The 26,931-nt window shown below is 43.1% G+C and overlaps 1 protein-coding gene across 1 annotated transcript in view; it reads left to right on the forward strand.

Annotated features, from left to right (window-relative positions):
• Positions 1-8,445: 8,445 nt before the first annotated feature.
• The window catches only part of LOC124594591 (follistatin-related protein 5-like), a 221,635-nt gene continuing 203,149 nt past the window's right edge, over positions 8,446-26,931 (forward strand). The window contains exon 1 of the mRNA XM_047132967.1: positions 8,446-8,638. Coding sequence (XP_046988923.1) covers positions 8,446-8,638 — 193 coding nt within the window. The remainder of the gene's footprint in view (positions 8,639-26,931) is intronic.

The following is a 26,931-nucleotide window of genomic DNA, read 5'->3' on the forward strand; positions in this document are numbered from 1 at the left end:
ATGTAAAAATTATGTTCTTGTTGTTCATTGACAACTGTAAGGTCTAAGAAATTTGTGGAGTGATTTGTTTCATGTTCAGATGTGAACTTTATTTATTGTGGAGTGAATTGTATATGTAAGAAGTTCATAAAGTTTATCATCTTTACGACTAGTTAGGAGTAGAGTGTCATCCACATATCTTCTGTAATGCACAATTACTTCAGCGAGCTTACCTTTGCCTTCAAAAAATTTATTTTCTATGTAGTTGATGAATACATCAGCTAGGTGGCTTAATGTGTTGTTACCCATAGCTAAACCTTCTTTCTGTTGGTAGATTTTATCATTAAAAGAGAAACAGTTACGGAATAGTACTAGCCCAAGGAGACCAGCTAACTCTAAAATCTCTGGTATGGTTAGTTTTTTTGTGTTTGATAAAGTTTCTCTGGATAATTTTAGTTGTCTCCTTAGCAGGTTCATCTGTGTTCAAACCAATATAGACTGTCAAAACATCTGAAGAATAATTCCCAGGGCTAGGAATGCTGCGTGCATTGAAATAAAATCACGATTGTGAACGAGGGCGATTGTTCTTTATTTTACGAAACTAATAAATAATGAAAGAAACCCTGACAGCAAAGGGTAAAATTAATAAACTATTTCTTACTCGTTACATTGATTATAATTTGTTACATGAGTCATGAGCTGACCTGCTAAGGTAACATGCAGTAACTAAAAGTAAGTGTCTGTTAAAACTGCAAGAGTAAAATACAAATGACTGTTGAAAAAAGTCAAACATCTAACCAAACACATAGCATATAGCTACAGTGCCCACATACTCTATCACACCACATACTGCGAGCTGATATTGGAATAAAATGCTCCAATTATGTAATCTTTATCTTTTTCTGCTGTGAAATAGTGTCGTAACGTATAAACAATAATATATTTTTCATCGACATAAGAAAACGTAGCGGTAATGGCGTAAAAATAACGATATTAAACTGAAAGTTAAAAAATTAGGAAATAGTCTAAACTTAATTAACTACTACATGTTTCCATAATATACAGTCTAAATTCTTAATTACAGGAAACAATGAACTAATGCTTCTCTACTGAAAAAATATACAATAAATTAAAGCTCTGAATACGACGTTACCAATAAATTAAAGCTCTGAATACGACGTTACGGAAAATTAACAACAGTGCCCTGCGGGAGTGGCGGAGCGGTTCTAGGCGCTACAGTCTGAAACCGCGCGACCGCTACGGTCGCAGGTTCGAATCCTGCCTCGGTCACGGATGTGTGTGATGTCCTTAGGTTAGTTAGGTTTAAGTAGTTCTAGGTTCCAGGGGACTGATGACCTTAGAAGTTAATTCCCATAGTGCTCAGAGCCATTTGAACACTTTTTTTCCCCTGACTTCGCGGTCTAGCCTGACAAAGAATAATGCCTTATAGCGAAACTATGTGACGCATTGTAAGAATAAAACAAGACTTCTGAAGAGAAAGTGGTGTTGAAACAAGGTACCGCGGCGGAATATTTACTACGCGACCACAATATTAGTGCACTTGACCTTACAAGGCCTTTATCAGAAACACGCGGTCACGTTACAGTAAAGAAGTACAGTGCTGATGAAGGAAAGCTCATCGGAAGATGAATGATTTTATGACAGTTGTGAATAATCTATGAAAGGGATGAGAGTGTTCCCATGAAATATCGAGATAAAATAAGCCAAACGATGCGCCCTTACTTCGAGATGCAATAATATTGTGCTTGACTAATTCACAGTCGCGAGTATTAGTCGACCACAATTTTTTGCACTTGTAAGTGAGGGCGCATCGGTCGGTTTATCACGAGTTTTTTTCGTTATATTTCACAAGATCACGCTGAGCCACCTGATAACACATGCTCAGCTGTTTTAAAGTCATTCAGAGCAATACGTGCTTTCCTTAGTTATCACTGTACTTTTTTACTGTAAGATCTCCGCTTGTTTCTGATAAGGGCCACCGAAGCCCAAGTGCATTAATATAGTGGTCGCGTATCGAAGGTTTGAACGCATTTAAGATCCCTCTATTTCTCAATAGTAACCGTTCATTTAAAAAAAGGCCAGCTTTCCTTACCATGTGTCTAAGGATCTCCAATTAATATATCTAATATCCAATCATTCTTTTCTTTATTAGCCTCTCAGTTTTTGGCTTATGATATGATGTTAGCAGGTGCTCTGCGAATGTAGAATATTGCACATTAGTACCTACCTCTTTTACCTAAAACATGTTCAAGATTGTGTAACCAAATGTATTTCATTTCTCCGCATATTCCACCGCATCACATTACATTATTCACATTCAGTTTCAACTACTAAACCCTCCTCTAACTGTGTCTCTTCATCAAGTTTTCGCGTATTTTGCCATAGTCTTCTTGCGTAACTGCCTTCTTGTAACGAACAGCATCGTCCGCGAACAGCGTCGTGGAGTTTCCCGCGTAACTCACTAGATCAGATCAAGAGATAAGTGCTCCGAAAAGCGTTATAAATTCTATTAAATATTCTGCTCATATACGGAATGATATCAACCTAGAAGTTGAGCATCGTGTTCGCAATAAAAAGGGCATAGTCCGCTATTTTGACTTTTATACGTATTCGCTATAGTGTAAATCTTTGTTCTTTGATTTACTGGGATTTTCGGGGTAACATGCCAACGCATGACGGGCAGTAGTGGCAGGCAGGGGCTCTGAGCACAAAAGTGTATATCGTGACGATCAGTTGAACACTGGGCGGGTTACAGACCTAGAAGTAATTAATCTTAAGTAAAAGAAATAAAATTTATTGTGTAATCGACATTAATTGGCAGTAGATAATAGTAATATGGTCATTATTTAAAAAAACATAAGAAATACAGATAATCAAAATATCCACGGGTATGCTGCCGGTGTATAGTATTCAACGGGCACAATATTTCGGCGATCATACATGTCGCCATCATCAGGTGAACTGACGGACTGAGCTCCTGTGAACGTGCCGGCACGGAGATCCGTACACTATGACTGCTCAGAGGGAACTGGGTTCGGTCACGGCGGCGGCCGATTTAAATACCCTCCGCCCGCGGCGCGCTCCCTCCGCCGTCCGCGCCCCGCGCCACGGTCGCGCGGTAGAACAGATTTCGACGGCGTCTGAGATGACGTCGGTGTGATGGCTCGATTTACTCTTGATTAACCCGATCGCTGGTTCCCAAGCCTTGCTAAGATTATAGCCACATCACGGTTTATGAGGTCGTCATTGGTGCGAATTTCGGTGGCCTCTCTAACAACGCTGTCCCAATATCTCGACGTCTGTACCAGAATCCTCGTGCGGTCATACTCCATGGCGTGATTTTCCAACAAACAATGTTCAGCGACCGCCGACTTAGGCATGTCTTGACTTCCACGTATTTTCTTTTTAATGGAGAATACTACGAACAAACGGAGGGAGTCGCCATGGGTAGCCCACTCTCACCGGTGGTAGCGAATTTGTACATGGAGAACTTCGAGGAGGAAGCCCTGTCGTCATCCGTATGGAAACCTACTTGCTTTTTCCGTTACGTGGACGACACGTTCGTCATCTGGCCACATGGTATGGATAAACTCCTTGACTTCCTTACACATCTAAACTCCATACACCCCAACATCAAATTCACTATGGAGACTGAAACGGAGGGTAAATTACCTTTCCTCGACGTCTTGGTCAAGAGAAGGGCTGACGGCACCCTAGGTCATGGGGTGTATCGGAAGACTACGCACACTGATCTGTATTTGCACGCAGACAGCTGCCACCACCCTTCACAGAGGAATGGGGTACTTAAAACTCTAGTACATAGGGCGCGCACTATCTCTGACGCAGAGAGTCTACCCCAGGAATTGGAACATCTGAGAACTGTATTTCGAAAAAATGGGTACTCAGAGTGGCAGATTCAACGTGCTCTCCGCCCAACCACTGCAGCACAACCTGTTGAGATGGATGAAGTCACGAGGGAGGAAGTAGGCACTGCATTTATTCCATACACAGGCGCACTCTCGGGGAAAATCGCCGCATTCTGAAGAAACACCGGGTCGGAATTGTGTTTTGTCCCCCAAATAAAACTCGTGCACTGGTGGGGAGCGCCAAAGATGACCTGGGTTTGAGGAAGGCCGGCGTGTACCAGATTCCGTGTCAATGTGGCAAGTCGTATATTGGTCAGACGATGCGTACCGTCGAGGATCGATGCCGTGAACACCAGAGGCACACTCGACTGATGTATCCGAGCAAGTCGGCGGTCGCTGAACATTGTTTGTCGGAAAATCACGCCATGGAGTATGACCGCACGAGGATTCTGGTACAGACGTCGAGATACTGGGACAGCGTTGTTAGAGAGGCCATCGAAATTCGCACCAATGACGACCTCATAAACCGTGACTGTGGCTATAATCTTAGCAAGGCTTGGGAACCAGCGATCGGGTTAATCAAGAGTAAATCGAGCAAACGTGTAGTTGTGACGGCCACGGCGGACAGAGCCATCTCACCGACGTCATCTCAGACGCCGTCGAAATTTGTTCCACCGCGCGACCGTGGCGGGGAGCGCGGACGGCGGAGGGAGCGCGCCGCGGGCGGAGGGTATTTAAATCGGCCGCGCCGCGACCGAACCCAGTTCCCTCTGAGCAGCCATAGCGTACGGATCTCCGTGCCGGCACGTTCACAGGAGCTCAGTCTGTTAGTTCACCTGATGATGGCGACATGTATGATCGCCGAAATATTGTGCCCGTTGGACACTATAGACCGGCAGCATACCCGTGGATATTTTGATTATCAAATACGCCGGGAGAAACTCAAGAATCACATAAGTAATACAGATAATTATTAAAAACATTTATAAACAATACACTGCACAAAATATTTGCTCAGCTGCCGTAAAAAATTGTGCTCTGTACACGTAAATTACCGCTATCGTAGACCGGACAGTAGATGCGGTTTACAGAGCAGGCTAACCGCATTAAAACAATGTTTTCTGCTTACTTAGAACAACAATTTCTACACAGCTTTCTTAAGATAGCTCTTTTTTGTTTTTTATGCTCTGCTATATTGACTGAAGAATGTCAGTGACGGCTAGCCGGCTAACAGCTTTGTGCCAGTCAAAAGATCTTTGGTGATTCAATTTCTTTTTTTGAATCGTGGACACCTTGCTAATTCGCAGTCTTCATCAGCTTTGGTATGTTACTACATTGCATATCAACGAAGCGAGTTGCATTATCTATAATTTTCTCTGATTTTCCGCAAAATGGGGTCCCTCCACTACTGATACTGGGCTCTATAGGCAGTATTTGAGTGAGGCAAAAGCTACCACCTGCGCGATCAGCGACCTGCGAGAGAACAAAGCGCAGGGAAGCGAGCGAGGTGGTATAGCGGGAAGACAGTCGGCTCGTTTTGTGCAGGATGGAGACTAGAATCTCCGTCCGGCCATGCAGTGTTGGATTTTTTGCGGTTTCTATAGCTCGCTTAAATCATTTTCCGGGATGGTTCCTTCGAAAAGCACACAGCCGATCCTATTTGGTCTCCCACCTTTCTGTAGTCCGACTTGTCGGGCTGGCTGTAATGGCAACTGGATGCTAAACCCTAATCTTCCTTCCATCGTTCTGTGTAGGCGGTCTGGAAATAATGTGTAAAATATTAAATGTACAATGACATCTACACGTATAATCCGCAAGCCACTTAAAAATATGTGGCAGACGATATTTATGGTACCAGTATTGTTTGAAACCCTGTCTGTTTATTCACGAATGGCATGTGGTAAGAACGGCCGTCGATAAAGTTCTGCATGAGCTCTAATGTTTCTGTTTTTTTTTTTTTTTTTTTTTTTTCGTCGTGGGCACTTCGCAAGACGTATGCAGGAAGAACTGCTACAGTGGTGTGCAAAATTTGCCTCACATGCTGGTGACGAGCTTAGTAACGAGTTTCACACAATATTATGCCTTCCACACCGTAACACCTCGACCTCCAAAACGATCATCTTCGATAATATTCCTTGGTTTATTACATGTTTCCAGATGTCACCATATGAGGATACGTCCACATGATCGTTTTGGTTGTCAAGGTGTTACGGTGTTTGGAGGCATAGTGTTGCATGGGCGTACTGACCTTCAAATCTTTGCACACGGTGTACTCAACGATCAACGTTATTGTCACACTGTACTGCTTGCCCATATGCGTCTTTTCAGGGCTGCATTCCGCCCTACCTCATTTTTATGGACGACTGCGCAGGATAAGGAACTCGGGGAGCAGGATGATATTTGGCCAATACATTGCCCTGCCCGTTCCACCGACTTAAATCCCATCGATCAATTGGGATGCGTTGGGGAGACGCATCGCAACACGTTCACGTGCACTAACGACCATTCATCAGTTGTAAAATGCGTTGATGGAGGAATGGATCGCCCTGCCAAGAGAACTCCTTCCCAACCGTGTGCCCCGCATGGGAGCACGTTGCAGGGCATGCTCTGCCGTCTGTCATGATGACAAACGTGTCACGCCTTTTATAGCGTCAATGAGACTATCACGTAATGCAGTGACCTCAGTGTAATTATTGTCTTTGAACGAAGCTGTTGTTTTGGATCATCTCACTGCGTATATCCTTCCATTACCTTCTGTACTATATTGTGGCATTTCCTTCTACGTATGATCCAAGTTTGATCGATCTGTGTTGCTTGGCACTGACACAACATTCTAAAGCTATTATCGTCTTTATATTTCGCACACCATTGTGTATTGTTGGTTTCTTCCTGGAAAGTACTCTCTCGGAATTTGTTGTAGCGTTTGCCAATGTAATCTGTGGAACAGATACCTAACGCTCTCACGTTTTGTAAAGATGCCCAAATTAAACATGACTCCATTCGTTAGATATTCTCTCTCTCTCTTTTTCTCTCTCCCTCCTCTATTAACAAAACTTTGTGAAGGCCCTAGACTCGTAAGCGAAACTCATGAATCGCTCATAAAACTGTTCTGTAAGCCACTCCTTTCGTGGTCGAATTACATATCCTCACCATTCTTACAGCGAATCTCTGCTTTGCATCTGCTTTTTCTACAATTACTTTTATATGGTCATTCCATTTTAGATCGTTCGTAACGGCTGTTCGTAGGTATTTTACGGTAGTTATTGTTCCTAGCATGGTGCAGCAGAGTCAGCAACTGTAAAATATAATTATATTAAATTTCAGCCTTCAGTTACATAAGAAAATACTTTACCTAGGTTTCGGCTATAATAATGTAGCCTTCTTCAGAATGTCACAATATAAAATTAAAATTAAAACATGCCAGATATTGGCTTTGTCAAACTTAGCCGACTCAGCGCCCGCGGCCCACCTGTCTGGCCCGTTGGTGCGGCCTGTCGGCAAAACATTAGTGGAAGTGACGCAGTCTTATGACTATGTACTGTGGTACTAACATTTTAAGTTTGACAAGACCAATATCTGGCACGTTTAATTTTAATTTTGTATTGTGACATTCTGAAGAAGGCTACATTATTATAGCCGAAACATAGGTAAAGTTCATTTGCTTAGGCAACTGGAGGCTGAAATTTAATATAAGTTATTATTTCCATTATGTAATCGAACAGTACTGTATCTCATCGCCTGTTTATCAACAATACGTTAGATTTATTTACATTCATGATCATTACCAGTCCGTACACCAATCGTGGGTCCTTTTTAGGTCTTACTGAATTCCGCTACAGTCTTCTGACGTCGAAAACCTCTAATGGACACCAATATGCTCCTTGAAAACCTACACACAGCCTCTGCCGTTATCCACTACACCTTTAATATAAATTGTAAGCAGTAGCGGCCCTAAAACACTCAACTGGGATATTTTATAAATTACGTAACCATCTCTCGATTTCGTCCCATTGAGAACAACGTGATGAATTCTGTCTGCTAAAACGAACAGTTACAAATAAGGGCCGATAATCGCTAAATTCGCCTTTAGTTCACCAAACGACAATGCGGAATCATATCGAATGCCTTCCAGAAATCAAGAGACACGGCATAAGCCTTGCCACCGTTGCCTTCTGTGCTCTAGATTTCATGGACGAAGAGAGCGAGCTGTGATTCGCAAGAACTCTGTTTACAGAACCCATACTGGTTTTTATAGAGGAGACATTCGTTCTTCGAAAAAATTACAATACGTGAACATAAAATGTGTTCCAAGATTGCACAATTCTACCATAAAATAATATAATAATAATTAGCAATTGATAATAAAGAACACACAATAAAGTTTACGGAGAATAGGACCAGTGTGTAGCGTCTAGTGGAACAACCACCAACCGACTGCGAGGCGATTTTTTTTTTTTTTTTAATGACGGAGCACCAAACGGAAGCTGAACCGTAGCGCCAAAGGAAAGGCGTTTTCCGCTGCCTACGTGGCAGCTGCTGTATTATTGCCTTTTACTCGTATCGCCTTCAGAATGGAAGAATGTCGGTGCCAGCGAGCGAGCACAAAGAGCGGGCCCACAACTGTGCCGTGTGGGAGACGAGAGACAACAGCGGCGGCGGCGGCAGCCTTCCCTCCGGAGGGAATCTCTATCGAACGTCCGGTCGCCGCTCTGGCTCTCCGGACGTCTTATCGCCGCTCGCAGCCGACCGTGAGGAGTACGGCCAGGGAGTGGGCGGGTATCGAGCGCCCCCCCCCCCCCCAACCCCTCTCACCACTACCCGCGGGGGAGGCTCGCAATAAGCCGCCAAACGGCCGCGTCCGCCCGCCCCAATTTCGTTTCCGCACCCCTAGGCCGTCGTCTGCTTCAGCCGCTGGCTGGGGGCACCCACCGACTTTGTTTGCGCTGTTTCTCGTCCAGAGGAAAATGCGAAATTCATTTCGTTGTTTAATATTCCTTTGAGCAAATATACCATTTGCGCTGTATGATTTACATAACAAACACCCAGTTGGCGGAAAGCCGTTATTGCCTATATTGTTTTGCAAACGACCGTTATGGTACAGTTTTTTTGTTTTCAGTTAGACGACATTTGTACGAAACGATCAACGTTTCCTTTTATTTAATACAGGTTGATAATCACCTAGAAGACCGAAATTGGGTCTTTTTTTTTTTTTTTTTTTTTTTTGCAAATGGCACAGGTATGCAATGAAAAGTAGCAACAGAGCTGTTACTGAAAAAGCAGATAACAAGGTATTTGAAAACATCTTCAGTGGCAAATAAGTAAATAATAAATTTTGAAAAAACTCACTACTACATACTATTGAAGACCTCGGCTGTAAACAAAGGAAAGGGACAAGTTGTTTGTTTTGAGTTATAGTGCAGCAATATTTCAATAGAATCTCGTAAATAAGATATTTCAACGACATCCGTGGCGATTTTTTTTATTCAGGTAAGTAACTGTTTCAAAATATTTCTAGAGTAACGACATATTTTTAAAATCGTAAATTTTATTCCAAATTTCATTCTTAAAAACGCATACGAAGACTACACGGAAAAGGGTTATGTACAAATATCACGCAAACGAGTTAGTGGTATCATTATGAAGTTCATTAGATGTACTTTCAATTGAGTGAATTCAAATGAATGTGATAGGTATTGTCAGGGAGTTGTCGCCAGATTGAAATATTGCATAAACACAGAAAACGGGTCAAGTCCGTCCAATACACGGACAGGAAGGGTGAAGTCCAGCAGGTGCAAACTTCTGAGCTGTATTGTTTTTTGGTCTGCTTCTATGGAAGTCTCATTCTTGACATTGTTAAATACTGTGTCATTGTTGATCTTACTGATGAATTGTCGAAGCTAAGACGGAGCAGATTTGACATTAACTTCTTTATTTTGTGCTGTGGTGGAACTGAATTTTGTGCCGTGATTTGTTCTAACACAGAGCAGCCTTGACAATCGCTTCAGCTCTTTATGGTGTGGTAGATAGAAGTGAATTTCGTGTAAAATCCAACTGAGATCGGAGTTTCAACTGGTGATGGAATGATGGAGTATCCAGAGTCAGGCTGCAGTGGTAAGTCTAGAAAAGGACGAGCTATGGTAGACAATCTGAAGTATCTAAAAAGCTAAGAACTATGTCACATGAAATGGGAGAGCATTGTAACTGCAAGAAGAATTGTACTGATTTGCTAATTGTTGCAGAGAAGTCCACTTAATATCTAATTTCAATTTGCTGAAGGATTGGAATGATCAAACCTGACAGGATTGATTCCTGTTGAGAATGTACACCGCCGAAGGCCTCGCAGAGATGAGACAGTTGCTACTTCGCGTGATTATATATTCCGTTATAAAGTCAGAATAACGAGAGACAATACTGTAACAGAATTGTCTGTTTGTCAAAAGGCCTTTATATCATTGCATGGTATGTCAAAGGGAAGGTTAGAAACTGTCAGGTATTCCTAAAAAAATGAAGGCATGGCGCCAACTGATAAACGAGGTTAACACGGATACCAAATTCATAAACTTTCAACAAAAACAGAGCAAAACATCTCCTCACACACCAAGTCATTTAAAGGACGGTCCAGTCATTACAGCATAAACGAAACACAGGAATTGTATTTGCCAGAAGACTCACAACCAAGAAGATGTTCAAGATGTTTCAAGATACACATTCGACTTGCTCCTTGTCATATGAAACTTATCGAAAAACGTTTAATACAAAATTTAATATCCCATTCGGTTTCCCTCGAAGTGATAAGTGCAGTACTTGTGATAAGTTTTCTGTAGCTTACAAAGCTCTAGAGGCATAACTCCCAAACGCAAAAAATCGAAAGGAAAGATCAGACATTCAAAGTAATATTAAGAGAGAGAAGATTGAATATGAACCGCACCGCCGTAAAGTTCATGCACTCTATCAGCGTAAAAGACCGTCGCGACAGAGAAGCAGAAAGTCTGCAACCACAGAATCGATATATATGGATTTCCAACGAAATCTTCCATGTCCAAACATCAGCACCAATATTGTATATTATAAGCGACAGCTTTCTCTATATCTATTTGATATACATCGACTCTCAGACAGTAACGCGGTGTTTTATGTTTATCCTGAAGCTATAGGGAAGAAAGGTTCAAATGAAGCAATTTCTTTCCTGCATCATTATGTTACTTCGTTAATGGATTATGGGGTTAAAAATTTGGAAATCTTCTGTTACTCATGTGGTGATCAAAACAAAAACCACACCCTTTTCAGATTGATTCATTATCTTGTCGACCATGCAAAGCGATGTGAATCAATTCGTGTAGCACTCCTAGTAAGAGGACATTCATATCTGGAAAGTCACAAAGACATGGGCTCCCAAAGGACTGGACAGACATAATTAAAGATGTTCGTGCGAAACCCACTCCTTTTCAGGTTTTTGAAGTTGATGGCTTAATGATACGTGATTGGACTGATTTCTTGCAACCAAGATGTCCATTCCCATTTCGAATTATTAAGGAGATGAAGATAGAACGTCACCATCAAAGGCTTGTCATACATCGAGACACTTGCAAAGTATCTTGGATCACATCAGTTGTTACTGCTCCTGCCGGACGAATGGAAGAAGAACCAGAACTCGCAGAAGGAGAGTTTTTGTTCCCTTCACCTGTTACGAAGGTAGGCTGGTAAAGACATTAGTCACTGTAATTAAATGAAACTAGATCATATCAGTGTGTGAAATAGCAGGTTCTGCTTTATTAAAACAAACCTATTGAGATACCACGCTAATAAGAGTCCGCATGTCCAATCTTTCAGGACTGCTACCTATCACCAAGGAAAAGTATCGTGATCTGCAAGAACTAAAGGTGTTCTGTGACACAGTAGCCCAAAGTACTACACAAATATTCCTTTCTGGCAGTGAATTTACAAACACGTTTTGTGTTATTTGTTTGTAATAAGTAAAAAGTGACAGGGCTGAACGGCGGCTGCGGAAATGTGTACACTCGAATATACGTGCCGTTGTTGAACAGCCGACCACGCAGATGACCCAAGGCGCTACCAACAACATCTCCTCAACGACTGTTAAGCGAAAGTTGCTGCGTATGGGCCTCAGCAGCAGGCGCCTGTTTCATCCATCCATGCGGAGAGCTCTTCATAGGCAACGAAAGCTGAAATTTGCACGGGAATACCGCAACTGGAAGTCTACTGTGTGAATCCGTTTTGTGTTCTATTGGCCGTCTGTGTGTACGGCGTGAAACGGTAGGAAGCAAATACCCTGCCAGAATCACCGAAAGGGACCAGACCGGAAGAGGGAGCGTTATGGTCTGGGGATTGTTTTCGTGGCATTCCCAGTGTGACCTATCATTATGGGAGGCACAGTCGATCCCACAAGTTGCAACTATCCTTGGGGAGCATGCAGTTTGTTTTACCTCGCAGCAAGGCAGTACAATTTGTCACACAGCTCGCGATATTCGTGCGTGGATCGAAGGGCATCGGGATTAGTCTTCCGTACTCCTCTGGCCACCAGACTCCCCGCATTTAAACCGAATTGAGAATTTCTGAGACCATCTCGAGCGAGTTGTTTGTGCCATGGATCGTTATCCGAGGAACTTAGTGCTGCTGTTCACAACACAGAAGTCGACATGACACCCCAATTCGCCGGTGTCTTTCAGAACCTCATTGACTGTCTTCCTTCACGTCCCGGAGCTGTCCGTATTGCGAAAGCTTCTCGTTCAGGTGGTCAATTTAACGTTACTCGACAGCGTATAGTCAAATCTTGTGTTGGCTCTTCACCTGTCTCCACGGAAATGTTAGCAAAAGTTCGTTTTTGAGAACATCTCCACTTTATACATGTATCTTTGTTTGTCTCTCCAAGAAACTGATTCGACCACGCTACAATAGCCTGACTGTGAAAGCTTCTGTTATACAGAGACACGTTATTTAGCCAAGAAAGCGCGTGGTACACCGAAGATAACACGAACATAACTATCTTATTGTTAGAATGCTACCAAACTGGTACTCTAGTACTTCCACACCTTATGAAAAGTTGTTTTCAGAATGGAAAAAAAATGCCAGTCCCATAGATGAACAATGGTGTGTCTAAACTTACAGGAACTTTCCAGGTGGGGACCGCAACACAGCATTCTGAGAGGAGGTTTACGTGTAGATTATAGCCATCCTTCACACTTTGAGAAAGATTGAATCATTCGCTTTTGGGAAATTAATCGTCACACCAAATGATCACTCATGTGAAATAACCGCAAAACGAGACGTGACAAAATTAGCTCTGGACAACAGTTTGGCAAGAAGTGTAAGCACGGCTCCTTCCAGACGTACTGCACCACGAGAGGGTCGTAGGGCTGTCTGACTGACTCAGATATATAGATGGACGACAACAGCTAAAATCCGGGCAGAGACTACAGATAGGTTTCCACCACGAACCAATGAGAACAGGTTAATGGAAGCTGGGTTGAGATCTCGAGTTGGTTATCAGGCGTCGCTTTCCACTGACATCATACAACGAAGACCCACAGCGTAGAATCCCAGTCTATTGGTACATTGAGGCACATTATATGGCTTTTAGCCTGTGGCACGTCATATCGACGACAATGTGTCTACAGACGACTTGGTGAAAAGTCACTGGAAGCAGCGTTCCTTGAGAACCATGTTCGTCCGATTTCAAATCATTGTGTGCGCTGGTACTGGATATGGCAACAGGACCGATTTGTCAATTGTTGAGATGAGACTGAATAATCGCCAGTAGTGGCAACATTGTTAAACAGTGTTGCCATGCCTTTCGTAGCCAGGATATACTCCAGCTCGCTAATGCAAGACCCGACACCCAATTCACATCACATACGCCTTGAGGAATTGCTGAAAATTTGTTCCATAACATGGTTCAAGTGATAAGCAGTAGCTCAAACGTAGATCATGTGTGGGATGCATTGGGAGGGCGTATGCTTTCGTACCAGCCGCCAGCCAGCAGTCGCCATGGGCACAGCAAGTGTTTCAGACATGGCAATAAATTTCTCACGATTACGTCCGGAGACTATTCACTCCCTTGCCTCAAGAAACGCTGTACAACTGTGCATTCTTGTCCATGGGGTAACGCCTCATTTTGGTGTTGATGATGGACATCGGTTACAAACGAAATAAATGCTTCTTCATTTAATATCTGTTATGAACTTTGAAATCTAATATGTCAGCTGAGCTAAGCGAAACAGTTTTTAACCAATGTAAACAACCAGTAATAAATTAATGGGTGCGAGACATGGACATTAAATGAATTCAGTGTTAGAAAACTAATAAATTCAAAGAGGAACTGAAAGATCAGCGCTGGGTTATACAGAAAAAGACAGTAAGAAAGCAGCTGATATCAGACAGACAACAAAGATCACTGAAATAATGGGAACAGAGAATACCTAGAAATGGGAGTGGGGTGGTCATGTCGCTCGAAGAATAATATGGCAGGTAGTCAAAACAAGTACTAACACATACTAGATTGAGCCCAATTTAACAAGAGAGACCAAGGGAAGACCACCGAATAGATGGGACAGAGACTTAAGAAGAACAACAGGGTTTAAATAGCAACAAGTAGCTCAAGATGGGCAGAAACGGAATAACCTTTTTTTTTTCGAGGTCTGGCACACTTAGTTTCATTATCTAACTTTGTGGCCGGATTCAAATCCTGACGGTATGGTCGTCAAGGTAATATAATGTAGAGAAAGTATATGCCATTTGTCAGGGAATCGTGTAAACTGTGTTCTGCATGTTTTGGTATTTTGACTTTTTGCCTAAATTATTCTAGGTGCCGGCGTTTGGCGCACATAGCAGCATTTACCTAAGCGTACGTGAGAAACCGCATAAAGACCCCACTGAGGCCGACCAGTGTACAAGCCCACGTTCATTCACCTGCGATGCCTATTCGATCCTGGTTTGGGCATTTTCCTGATTCATTCCGTAGAAAGTTAGTCCGCCGCGCATTGCGCTTTGTGAGCAGATCACTTTCTATTTCCATCAATATGCAGTAAAATGGCTCACGGTAATCGTTCTCAGCTGCGAACATGTCGGTCTTGATATTATAACTTAAGCGAGACAATATACGAAAGGGATCAGCAGAAACGTGCGGTGTGATATCTTTCTCATTCGGATTTTGTCACTATGATGTTATTAGCAAACGTTGCCCTATAAGCCTCGTTTTTAGGAGGGCTATTAGGAAAGTAAGGTCCGATCGGTCACGAAATGGCAACCATAGTGAAAATCAGAAATATTTTATTTGCAGCAGTTAGCTACAACTTCCAGCCACTTCTCTATACAGCCGCCGCTCCGACTTAGACAATCGTCGTACCAACTTTCCAATACCCTCGTCCTAGAAGGCAGCTGCCCGTTCTTCCCGCCATTTCTCTACTCTGGTCTGCAGTTCGTTGTCTGCGCTAAAATGTTGTCTTCGTAGTCAGCGGTACATGTGATAAAACATGAACTTCAGAGGGAATCACGTTCGGACTGTATGGTGGGTGATCAAAGGCTTCCCACCAAAAACGATGCATGAGTATCTTCATTACCCCTGCAGTAAGCGACCGAAAATTGTCATGAAGAAAAAAAATGCATGAAAGGTACATGATGTGGGTTTGCATGAAATCAGGCAAAACTTGGCGTGAGACACTACTGTTGTAGACATGTTCACGTGCTCGCTGTGTGCTCAGAACTAAAAAGACCGACGTGATGGAATCGATAGGCATAGAAGAGATCCCGCCCAGTACATCGGTGCAAAGTTTCGTACCCATTTCGCGATCTATCGGATCTTACTTTCCGATATCTTCGTTCTGACTCCTTAACACAATGTTCTTGAAACTCCGTAAGTCATTACCTTCCAAAATATTTTGTGAAATAGTCCGCTTTACATAACAAGGCACACGTTCTTCAGCATGGTAACTGTTCATCTCTATTTCGTAGCATTACTATAACCTTTTACTTGTTCTGATGCAAATGTATTCTTAGAATTTGTTGCAGACGTTACTTGAAGGGAGTAATTATATCTGCTGGAAAAGCGGTGCTGACCGAGTGACTTGCGTGCCAGATTCTCTTGCAGATACGAGTGCCCTCCTTTTTTTTATTTTCCTCCTCTTTATCAAAAGAAAATTTCACACAAAATAGTTTCTCACTGCATTGGGGCATGTCTCTGGTGTAGCGTAAATTGTTACGTACGAATACATTTCGTGTGTATATTGAGAGCAAAGCTAGCACAGAGTTTTGGCAGCCCGGCCCTCCTGTCTTGTGCAGCACTCGCGCCACCACCGGGACTCGACGCCGGCCACGCCCGCGACGCCGACGGCGACGCCTCCGCCGCCCCCCGTGCCGGCCACCGCCGCCCCGGCGCCGGACGACGCCGGCTACGCCATCGCCGTGTTCGACGACCTTGTCACGGAGGACAGTGAGTACACACATACTTGTCTTCCTGCTTCTTCTGCTGTAGCACGCTCGCGCAGGTCGCTTCCTTTGCAATGATGTCATATCCACTCTCTTACACAGTGAAGTGACAAAAGTCATGGGATACCTGCCAATATCGTGTCGAACCTCATTTTACCCGTCATTGTGCAGAAACTCGACATGGCATGAACTCAACAGGTCGTTAAAGTCCACTGCAGAAATTTGAGCCATTGTGCCTCTATAGTCATCCATAATTGTCAGTGTTGCCGATGCAGGATATTATGCACGAACTGACCTCTCAATTATGTCCCATATATGTTAGATGTGGTTCATGTCGGTGGATCTGGATGACCCAATCATTCGCTCGAACTGTCCAGAATGTTCTTCAATCCAATCGTTAATCATTTTGGCCCTGTGACATGGCGCATTGTCACCCAGAAAGATTCCATTGTTGTCTGGGGACATGAAGTCCATGAATGGCAGCAAATAGTCTCAACAATTAGGCGAACGTAACGAGTTGCAGTCAGTGATCGGTTCAGTTGGACCAGAGCACCCAATCCATTCCATGTAAACACAACCCGCACCATAATGACTTGTGTCCATGACTTCGTGGGGTCTACGCCATAGACGACCCCTACCATCAGCTGTTCTAACTGAAATTAGGACTCACCTGGGCAGACCACGGTTTTCCAGTTGTCTATGGTCTAACCGATATGGTCATGAAACCAGGAGAGGCGTTGCATTTGATGTCGTGCTGTTACCAAAGGACCTCACGCCGGTCATTTCCAACTATAGCCCATTCGCTGCACTGTCCCAACGGATACGTTCGTCGTACATCCTATATTGATTTCTGCTGTTATTTCACTCCTTGTTTCTTGCCTGTTAGCACCAACAACTCTACGCAGTCGCCGGTGAACCCGGTAATTCACGGTGTTGGGTAATGCCTGCAATTTGATAATCTTGGCACACTCTTGACACTGTGGATTGCGGCATATTGAATTCCCTAATGCCTTCCGAGTTGGAATGTCCCATGCTCTAGCTCCAACTATCATTTCGTGTTCAAATTCTGTTAATTCTCATTCTGCTGTCATAATCTCGTCGGAAACGGTTTCACATGAATTATCGGAGTGCAAATACATCAACGCCATTGCACTGTCCTTTTAAACCTTGTGTATGCAATACTACCACCATCTGTATATCGGAATGCCAATACTTCTTTTTCACCTCAGTGAAAGGGGCGATCAATAAATTGAGAGCGTTTCTCCAGTGTATATGTCATCCAGCATGACTCTGATGCGGGTATATAAACAGCGACAAGTAGACAAGGGGTTACTAGTTTAACCTTCGAACGGAAACTTCTTCATCACCCCTTATGCTTAATTTATTCTTCGAGTAACTAAATCTGTAAGTGGTGGATCCAACGGAACAAAATTTGTTACAGATTTTGCTAATACCACAAAGTGCGCATAGAATTATTCTGAAAACTATTTAAGAACATTCTTATAAAAAGTGATAATAATAGCGGAAGTGTGAAACAGGGCGATGGATCCTTTAACGTTCTCTTCAACATCGTCCTATACAAGGTTATCGAAGAATGGCAGAAAGAATTCAAGAAACGTGGGGTTTGGCAGACAATCCTAATAGGCTATCCCATAAACAACCTCTGCATACGATACTAACCTCGCGTTTTCAGACGACATGCCGATATTTAGACTGGATGACGAGACTGCCGTCAAATAACTCGAGATACTTAAAGAATGTACAGAAAAAGTAGGGTTACAAATTAGTTCGAGAAAATTGAATTCTTATGTTCTAAGACAGAAATCTCGTGCCTGAAACAAATGTGGTAACATAAATAGGGTTTCGTACTTTAAATAAATAGAATAATTCATCTAACAGACAGGTCTTGAAAAAATCTCACAGCAGAATCGCCTCCAAAAAGTAAAAAACTCATTAGGGTTAGCCCCAAACCTCTCAACAAAAATCCATATCAAGACAGACAAAAATTCGGCACTACAACGCAGTCACAAAAGTACGTCGGACAAAGAGATACGATGAGCAAATTAATCTCAGGGGAGTTCTGTCTTAAATTAAAGAAGAAATAACGATAGAACACGAATAGTGCTCGATCGTTTCGTCATTGAACAATCCGTTTCCAATTTCTCATCATCGGCCATTGGAGGTTATAAAATACAACGATAGCCCGCATCTCGTGGTCGTGCGGTAGCGTTCTCGCTTCCCACGCCCGGGTTCCCGGGTTCGATTCCCGGCGGGGTCAGGGATTTTCTCTGCCTCGTGATGGCTGGGTGTTGTGTGATGTCCTTAGGTTAGTTAGGTTTAAGTAGTTCTAAGTTCTAGGGGACTTATGACCACAGCAGTTGAGTCCCATAGTGCTCAGAGCCATTTAAAATACAACGATAATTATGTCCATGACAAAGGAAACGGGAGAGATAACAGAATCTGAAATAATTAAACCTAAGTATAATAAATAGGTAGCCAGCAAACAGGAATATAATACATTTACGTCGGATCTTTCTGAGTTCACACAGGAAGAATAGTGCAACCGTGTTTCTTAGACATATGAACTGATGAATATTGGTTTGTTGTAAACAATATAATGAAGCGATTTCACAGAGTTTTACAAGCTTGGCTTCTTTAATAAATATGCACTTCGATGAGGAAGAAGAAAGAAGCAACAGAATGCTTCAAATTTAATACAGACGTTTCGAAATAGCAGTTACACAAGCTTCTAACAGACACTGCTGTACGCTGTATAGTTTGTACCACATCTACATCGACACTCCGCACTCTAGCTTACGGCGCGTAAGGGAGGGTTCGCCGTACCACTACCACTACCATTTCTTTTCCAGTTGCACTCGCAAGTTCAACGGGGTAAAAGAACTGTCTACATGCTTCTGCATGAGCCCTAATTTCTATTATTTTATCTTCGTGGTCCCTAAGCGCAATGTAGTTGGAGGCAACAGAATCGTTCTGCAGTCAGCTTCAAACGCCAGTTTTCTATTTTTCCTCGGTAGTGTTCCTCGAAAATAAGGTCGCTTTACCTCCAGGGATTTCCATTTGAATTCCTGAGGCATCTCCGTAACACTTGCATCTCCGTAATACTTGAGTGTTGTTCAAACCTACCAGTAACAAATTCAGCACCCTGCCTCTGAACTGCTTCAGTGTCTTAAGTTAATCCGATCTGGTATGGACCCCAAACGCTCCATCAGTACTCAAGAACAGGTCGCACTAGCGTCCTACATACGGTTTCCTCTACAGATGAACCATACTTTCCTAGAATTCTCCCAATAAACCGAAGCCAACAAGGCGCCTTTCCTGTCAGTGTCTTCCTTTAATCCGATCTGGTATGGACCCCAAACGCTCCATCAGTACTCAAGAACAGGTCGTACTAGCGTCCTACATACGGTTTCCTCTACAGATGAACCATACTTTCCTAGAATTCTCCCAATAAACCGAAGCCAACAAGACGCCTTTCCTGTCAGTATCCTCCCATGACCATTCCATTCCACATCGCTTTGAAATGTTTAGAGCTACCTGCCATTTATCACGCTAACTATAAATTTTTGTCTAAGTCATCCCGTATTCTCGTACACTCACTCAACTTCACCACCTTACCGTACACCACAGTATCATCAACAAACAACAGCAGACTGCTGCCTACCTTGTGCATCAAATCATTTACGTATATAGAGGATAATATTGGTCCTGTCACACTTCCATGGGACGCTTCTAACGATAGCCTTGTCTCGCCTTCAAAGAGTGAATGTGGAGGCCAATACATACCTGCACTAGTACATATGGGATAACTCAACCCAGTGCCTCTTCCGGAAGTATTCATCGAAAAAGCGAAACTCTTCTCCGGTGCCTCGTTGAAGTTCCAACCCTTGCTGTGTGCTGACAATCGAACCAGAATTGCAATATAATGTTCACATGCACGAAAAAAGGGTCGATCATCTGCGTTGAAAACCGCAGACCAAAGAATAGTTTTGGGAGAATGCTGTGGTTTCGTTTCACACACATGGGGATTTTTCGGAACCCCCGAATAGCCAGTTCTGTTTTCTCGCGAATCCATTCAGGAGAAAATGTGCTTCGTTTGTGAATCAGATGCTGCCAACATCAAATCTTTCATTAAAAATCCTCCTGGAAATCTGTTTCGTAAAGTAAGACCATTGTAGCACAGTGCGTACGGCTATGGCTTTGGATTTAGAATGGAGAACCGTGTAGACTGTGTGTTAATATTGTATGCGTGCTGGAACGCTCCAGACTAGTCTCTGCTGTAGTTCTTCGGGTGTGTTCTCGTAAATGTTGCTTAGTAACTCCAGAAACTGTGGCGACACTTTCAGGAATAGCTGCAGTTTACCTTGGGTCAATATTCTCCACTAGACCATCAGGCACGCAGCCTGTCATTCCGAATTTGCGTCGAGCTTGCGAGTGGTTTTCGTACCGGGTCCTCCTGGAACATTAATTATTTTGAAAACTACGCACTGTTGCGTAATGCTGTTTTCCAACGTGGAATACTCCAGTAAGACACGTTTTTCAATGGGATAAATGATTTCAGACTTTTCCTTCAGTACGCTAACTTTCTTTTCGCGTTTCAATGACGGAACTGATGGCACTGGGCTAAAGAGAAATATTTATAGCACTACGTGCCGCGATTACAGAGCTATCTGTTAGCAGCTTTTGTAACTATCACTTTGAAACATCTGTATGATATTATTGCAGGTTTCAAAATAAATGTGTCGTTTGTTGCATTCTTATGTCGAACTTTGTTTTCATGTTATTTAATTTCATGCCATGGAACCCTTTGTTGAGCACTATGTGTCTCAGTATGCACCCTAATCTCTGTTCTCTTATTTTCACGATCCCAACCCGAGACATACAACGGATACAGTCTCCCTCAAATACGGGTCCTCTACTTTTATCAGAGTCTCAATGTTTATCCAAACAAATTTCTTGGGTACAACGTCGCCATTCTTCTAAGGATTCATGTGCAACACACATGAGATTTTTTTGTGTGGTCTTGACTGCCCGATAACAGTCATACCTGCTGGTTTCTGCATTCGTCCGATATCTACAGTCTTATCAAGGTACGTGATATGGGCTCGAGCCATTTGAGAAATACTACAGAGTATGTTGCACTAACGTCTAGTATGGGAATTTCTTTGCGTGTGCGAAGCACGTTTCCCAGAATCCTTCCTACAAATCTGTTTCGTATTCGACAGCAAACATTGTCGATAAACCACTATAGACAGATCACATACTAGAATAAAACAAGGTTTCTGTAGCCAACCGGCTCTGTTCTTTTGAAAGGGACCATCACGGTTTTTGTCTTAAACTATTTAACCCTTCATTGCACTGCTTTGCACATCTACGAAGTACAGTTTTAACTGGATTTTCCCTGCTGTCAGGCAGAGCTTAATACTGCCGATTGCTTTGCTTATTTGAGTTTCCAGATATATAAACGGGTGTTAGTAAATGTGGCCACATGCATGCAGTTCTACAGGAATGCAAAGTTACAAAATATAGCAATTTTTAAAAAAAAAAATATGTAAATGAAATAATTTTTAAAACATGATTCCTATATTCCTTGACTAACCCTATACATTAAAATAGTTATTAAGGGTCATTTATAAAAAGTATTAAATGAAGAGTTGAGGCAATCTCGTAAACTCTAAATATTGACGATTAGACGGGGAATTCAGAGCTTTTTCTAATGCGTGAGAATTCGGTTTACTAACCACAACGCCCCCTCACTCGGTCCCTAGCATTGGTAGTCTATCCCGTCTTCCTGTTTCCACGTGCTTATCCCACCTCATGTTACTTGTTTGGCTTATTCCTAAATATTTAAACTATGTGAAGTTTGCCACTGGAATAAATCAAGAACATATTATGTAAAGCAGGTGCATATCGAATAGAATTATTTTTCTTCCTATGTGCGGTGAAGCAGCATGTACTGCCTCTACTTCTTTCTTTGTCATGTGGAGGTATTCATGGAACGGAGAGGCGAAGTTACACGCAGAATTAATAGCGCCACAGAGACGAGGTAAGTTCATGAAACTCAGTTTCAGTGTTCCTTGGGAAACATTTGGAAGAGTTGTCATGGACGTTCAGAAGTGACGAAACGCCTAAATGTTAAATGACTTGGTAGCCTTATGAGTTGACATGTACGCATAACAGTGCATGTTGCTACAGGTGAAAGCGTTTTAGACCTTATACTTCTGTGTCATTTATTAATACTTTCCATGATAATTTAGTATAACCTCACGTTGTGTTTGCCTCAAGCATTGTGGCGAGGAAAATCCACCGCTTAGTAGAGGATGGGGACGCCTGCTCAAGTACGCTTGGCCACTGTCTTCAGACTTGTAGCCGCTGACCAGTGTCCACGGAGAAAACATCTGTAAAGTGGTGCCTTCTCGGTCGAGTAGCGCTGTATCATGAATCAATGTAACCCCGCTCTGGTGTCCGTAAAGTGAGCACCCCGTGGAAATTCGGGCTGTAACAGGTGCTGCGGAACTCACTTTGCCAGTCCTGCCCACTGCCGAGCCCAAGTTCCATTGGACCACCGGGTTTCAGCCTAGTTGCATCCGAGTTCCCCCAAGTTCTTAACCATGTTCCCAGATGTTCAAGATGGTCGAGATTTGGTACGCTTTTGTGTTTACTATTCATGCCGGTGTGGTTTCTCTCACCACATTTGTGGACGCACCGTCATGGTCGCTTGCACGTTACCCCTTTCAGGCATCACATACTGCTTGCTAACGCTCGTTATGCTAGGAACGATGGATTAGGTAGTCGCTAAATGTTTTCTTAGTAATCTTCTCGCAGTCTGTCAAGACGCTGACACCAAGTTCCTGGAGGGAGCTCACGTATTAAGTATTTCCACGCCTGGCCCAACACCTCGAACGGCTGTCCAAGCGAATTACGTATGTTTCTTTTGTACCCATATATACTCTTGTTTGGAAGTTTCCTCTGACAGCATTTGACGAGACACTGTCACGGATGAGCCTTTGGAGTTGTCTTCATACTGTCTTTCGCTGTACTGAAGATTTCCCACTTCCTTAGGCCATAGGAATTGGATAGTTTGCGATATTTTTTCTGGGTGAGCACCGCGTGGTCGGCCAGGAAACTTCGTTGTAACCGCAGATGGACTCGAGTGCCACGCTATTGCAGGACCCGACAACTCTAAAGTGTATCCCAGTGTTTACCTCTTTCCATCCATTAATTTGAAATGTTTCCAGGCTTTCACATCACATCAGCTGTTGATTGTTTTTACAAGATTCTTCTTACTACACTCGACACGTCATCGCCTAAGATGTTTCCACGAACTCCATTACTCATCTTACGCAGATTGTGTAATCGTCGTGCAGTCAAGAGCTACATTTTTCATATAGGATATACGGATACTAATAAATCTCACGAAGAGTGCACCGCTCAACATCTCATATAAGTGACCCATTTTACACAGACGCCATGGACCAGAGCTGTATAATTAAGATGTTCAGCAATACCCACCTATTGTGATTGCCGTCTACTCTCCGCGACTTTGGAATTAGTATGGCTGCATGCTGTGCTCCCCGTGACTCGCTTCATCAGGTCTGTTCCTGTGAAAGGTGTCACCATTCAGAGGTCAGTCTAGGTCAGGGGCAATGAATATACAAGGTCTCTCAAACCTTTTGAGTCAAACTGAAACAGGTTACAGAGAGTCCACAACTAATTAGATTGAAATGGGGAACCAATGTGCTACGGGCATAAACAGAGTACATAGCATAAGAACTACATAGCTCATAGTAGTGTTTCAAGGCGACTGTCACCAGTCTCAGTGCGTCTATTGCAACGGCGCATGTAGTTCTCTCACATTATCGCGAAGATCCCAGTGTCTGTAGTACACGGGTAGTGAGTGACAGACAGCATAAACCCCTAACGAGCAAACAGACATACTGTACACAGCTTAGCTCATAGCACGTTTGTCATGTGACGACCGCCTGCATCGCAACGGTACATTAACTTATGCCGCACCACACCTCAATTCCCTACACCAGTTGTCCGTCTCATAACGGATGTGTCCATGGGGAGGTGTGTTACTGTGCACAGTGCACGACTCGTAGTCGAAGATAGAATTACTCGTCACGAGAGTTGGCAGACATGCATTTAATATACGGTGCGGCAGGATGGAGTGCCTGTAAATCAGCACGACTGTACACAGAGCGTTTTCCCAGCAGACATCATCTTAATTGGAATAAGTTATCTCCCTGGACACCAGTTTACAAGAGACAGGGTCTTTCACGCCACAGAGAGCAGGCCAAGGCTCCAGCCAAAGACATGTCCGAACATTCAACTTTCAGGAGATAGTGTTGAAGCTTGTGACCTACCACCCAGTGATAAGAACCTGTAACTTGTCGTGAAGCGCACGCTTCGTAGGGGAGAGTATTGGTGGAACAGGTATTACATCCCTATCACAAAGAACGTGCGCAAGCACTGGACCAATGGAGTATGAGTACTGCGTTTACTTCTGTCAGTGAATTATCCACCGCAGTGCTGTAGTGCAGCACTTCGTACACATTGTATTGTTCACGGACGAGACCTCATTCAGCTATGATTGTGTTTTCAACAGTCGCAACAGCCATGTCTGGAGTGAGGACAATCCCCACGCCTATTACATCGGTGGCCACCAGTAACGATTCTCTAACGTCATCTAATAGGACCTTCTGTGATGCCTCCCCGTTTGACTGGACCACGTTAGCTGTTGTTCCTGCGAGATGTGCTGCCACAGTTCTTGGAGACTGTACCCCTTGTTTCCAACGAAAGGATGCGGTTTCAACACGATGATGCACCAGCCTGCTATGATGTTAATGTCCCCGAGCACCTGACCAGCATGTATTCTCGTCGTTGGACTGGAAGTGGAAGTCCTGTACCTTGGCCTTTGCATTCGTCTCATCTCACACCTCTGGACGTTTTCCTTTGGGGTTACGTCAAGACCTTGGTGTATGAAACGCCATAGAAACGGATGAAGACCTGCTTGCTAGGGCCCAAGCTGCCTGTTTCCTGGTACAACAGACACTAGGGATCTTTGAGAGAGGTCGGCAGAACTTCACGCACCATTGCCATGCATTCATTGATGCTGTGGTCGTCACTTTGAACAATTATTATGAGCTACGTTTTTGCTATGCTTTGTGTGTCGATAATACAGCAAATATTCATTTCCGATCGTTGATTGTGAACCCATTATCACATGCTCCAGTCTACAATACTAGATTCCATTCATCAAAAAAAAATAAAAAATCTGGAACAGATATCCGCTTTATTCATCTGCCGATTGGTGATATGGAGCTCAAAGATGAATGAAAAGGTTACGGCAGTTACCACATGGGCAGTTCGAAGAATACTCAGGTGAGTTGTGTTCTTACCCTGTGACGTCATACCGCATGGTGTTGTCGGCACAATTAATACAGGCATTGGCCTGATGATTAGCAAATTTCACAATATCCTGGTGAACTACGTAGATTCCGACTCGAATGAGGGCGCAACTGACATCCTGATACCAGCTCATCGCCCAGTTTTTAAATATATAGGGTTACGTATATTACTAACTATAGATCTGACATTGATTCATATATACCTTAACTTTTAACTGTAATATATATCATTAGATATATTAAAAGAATGTGTTAAATTTCGGTTACATGATATATCACAGATCTGAAGGATGTAAATTCACTTAAGTATTTAAGAATTAAAATTAAGCTTAAACTGGAAAGATCACATAGACAATGTTGTGGGGAAAGCGGATCGAACACTACGATCTATTGACAGAACACATGGAATGTTCAACATGTCTACCAAAGGGACTGCTTACATTACGCTTATCCTCCCTCTTCTGGAATATTGGTGTGCGATCTGCATCAGATGGGACTGACGGAGTACATCGAGAAAGGTCAAAGAAGGGTACATCATTTTGTATTATCACGAAATAGGGGAGATAGTGTCATGGATATGATACATCAATTGCGGTGGCAATCATTAAAGCAAAGGCGTTGTTCGTTGCAGCAAATCTTGTCGTGAAATCTTGTCACCAACTTTTTTCAAAAACTCGTTCAAATGGCTCTGAGCACTATGGGACTTAACATCTGTGGTCATCAGTCCCCTAGACTTAGAACTACTTAAACCTAATTACCTAAGGACATCACACACATCCATGCCCGACGCAGGATTCGAACCTACGACCGCAGCAGGAGCGTGGCTCCGGACCGAAGCGCTTAGAACAGCTCGGCCACAGCGGCCGGTCAACTTTTTCCTCTGACTGCTAAAATGCCGACGTACATGGGGAGAAATGGTTATCATGACAAAATAAAAAATCCAGAGTTCGCACAGAAAGCTGTAAGTGCTCGTTTATCCCGCACGCTGTTCGAGAGTGGATCTATACAGATATATCTTGAAGGTGGTTTGAAGAACTCTCTGTCAGGCACTTAATTGTGAATTGCAGAGAAATCATGTAGAGATGAAGATCACGTCGGCAACAAGCAGAGATTTCTCTTTCGTCGTTACCACTAGATATCTTCGATGTATAATTGAGGTGAAACTCTTTTGTTTTTGGTGGGGTACAGATTAG

The sequence above is a fragment of the Schistocerca americana genome, chromosome 1 (genome assembly GCF_021461395.2).
Source record: "Schistocerca americana isolate TAMUIC-IGC-003095 chromosome 1, iqSchAmer2.1, whole genome shotgun sequence".
Lineage (NCBI taxonomy): Eukaryota > Metazoa > Arthropoda > Insecta > Orthoptera > Acrididae > Schistocerca > Schistocerca americana.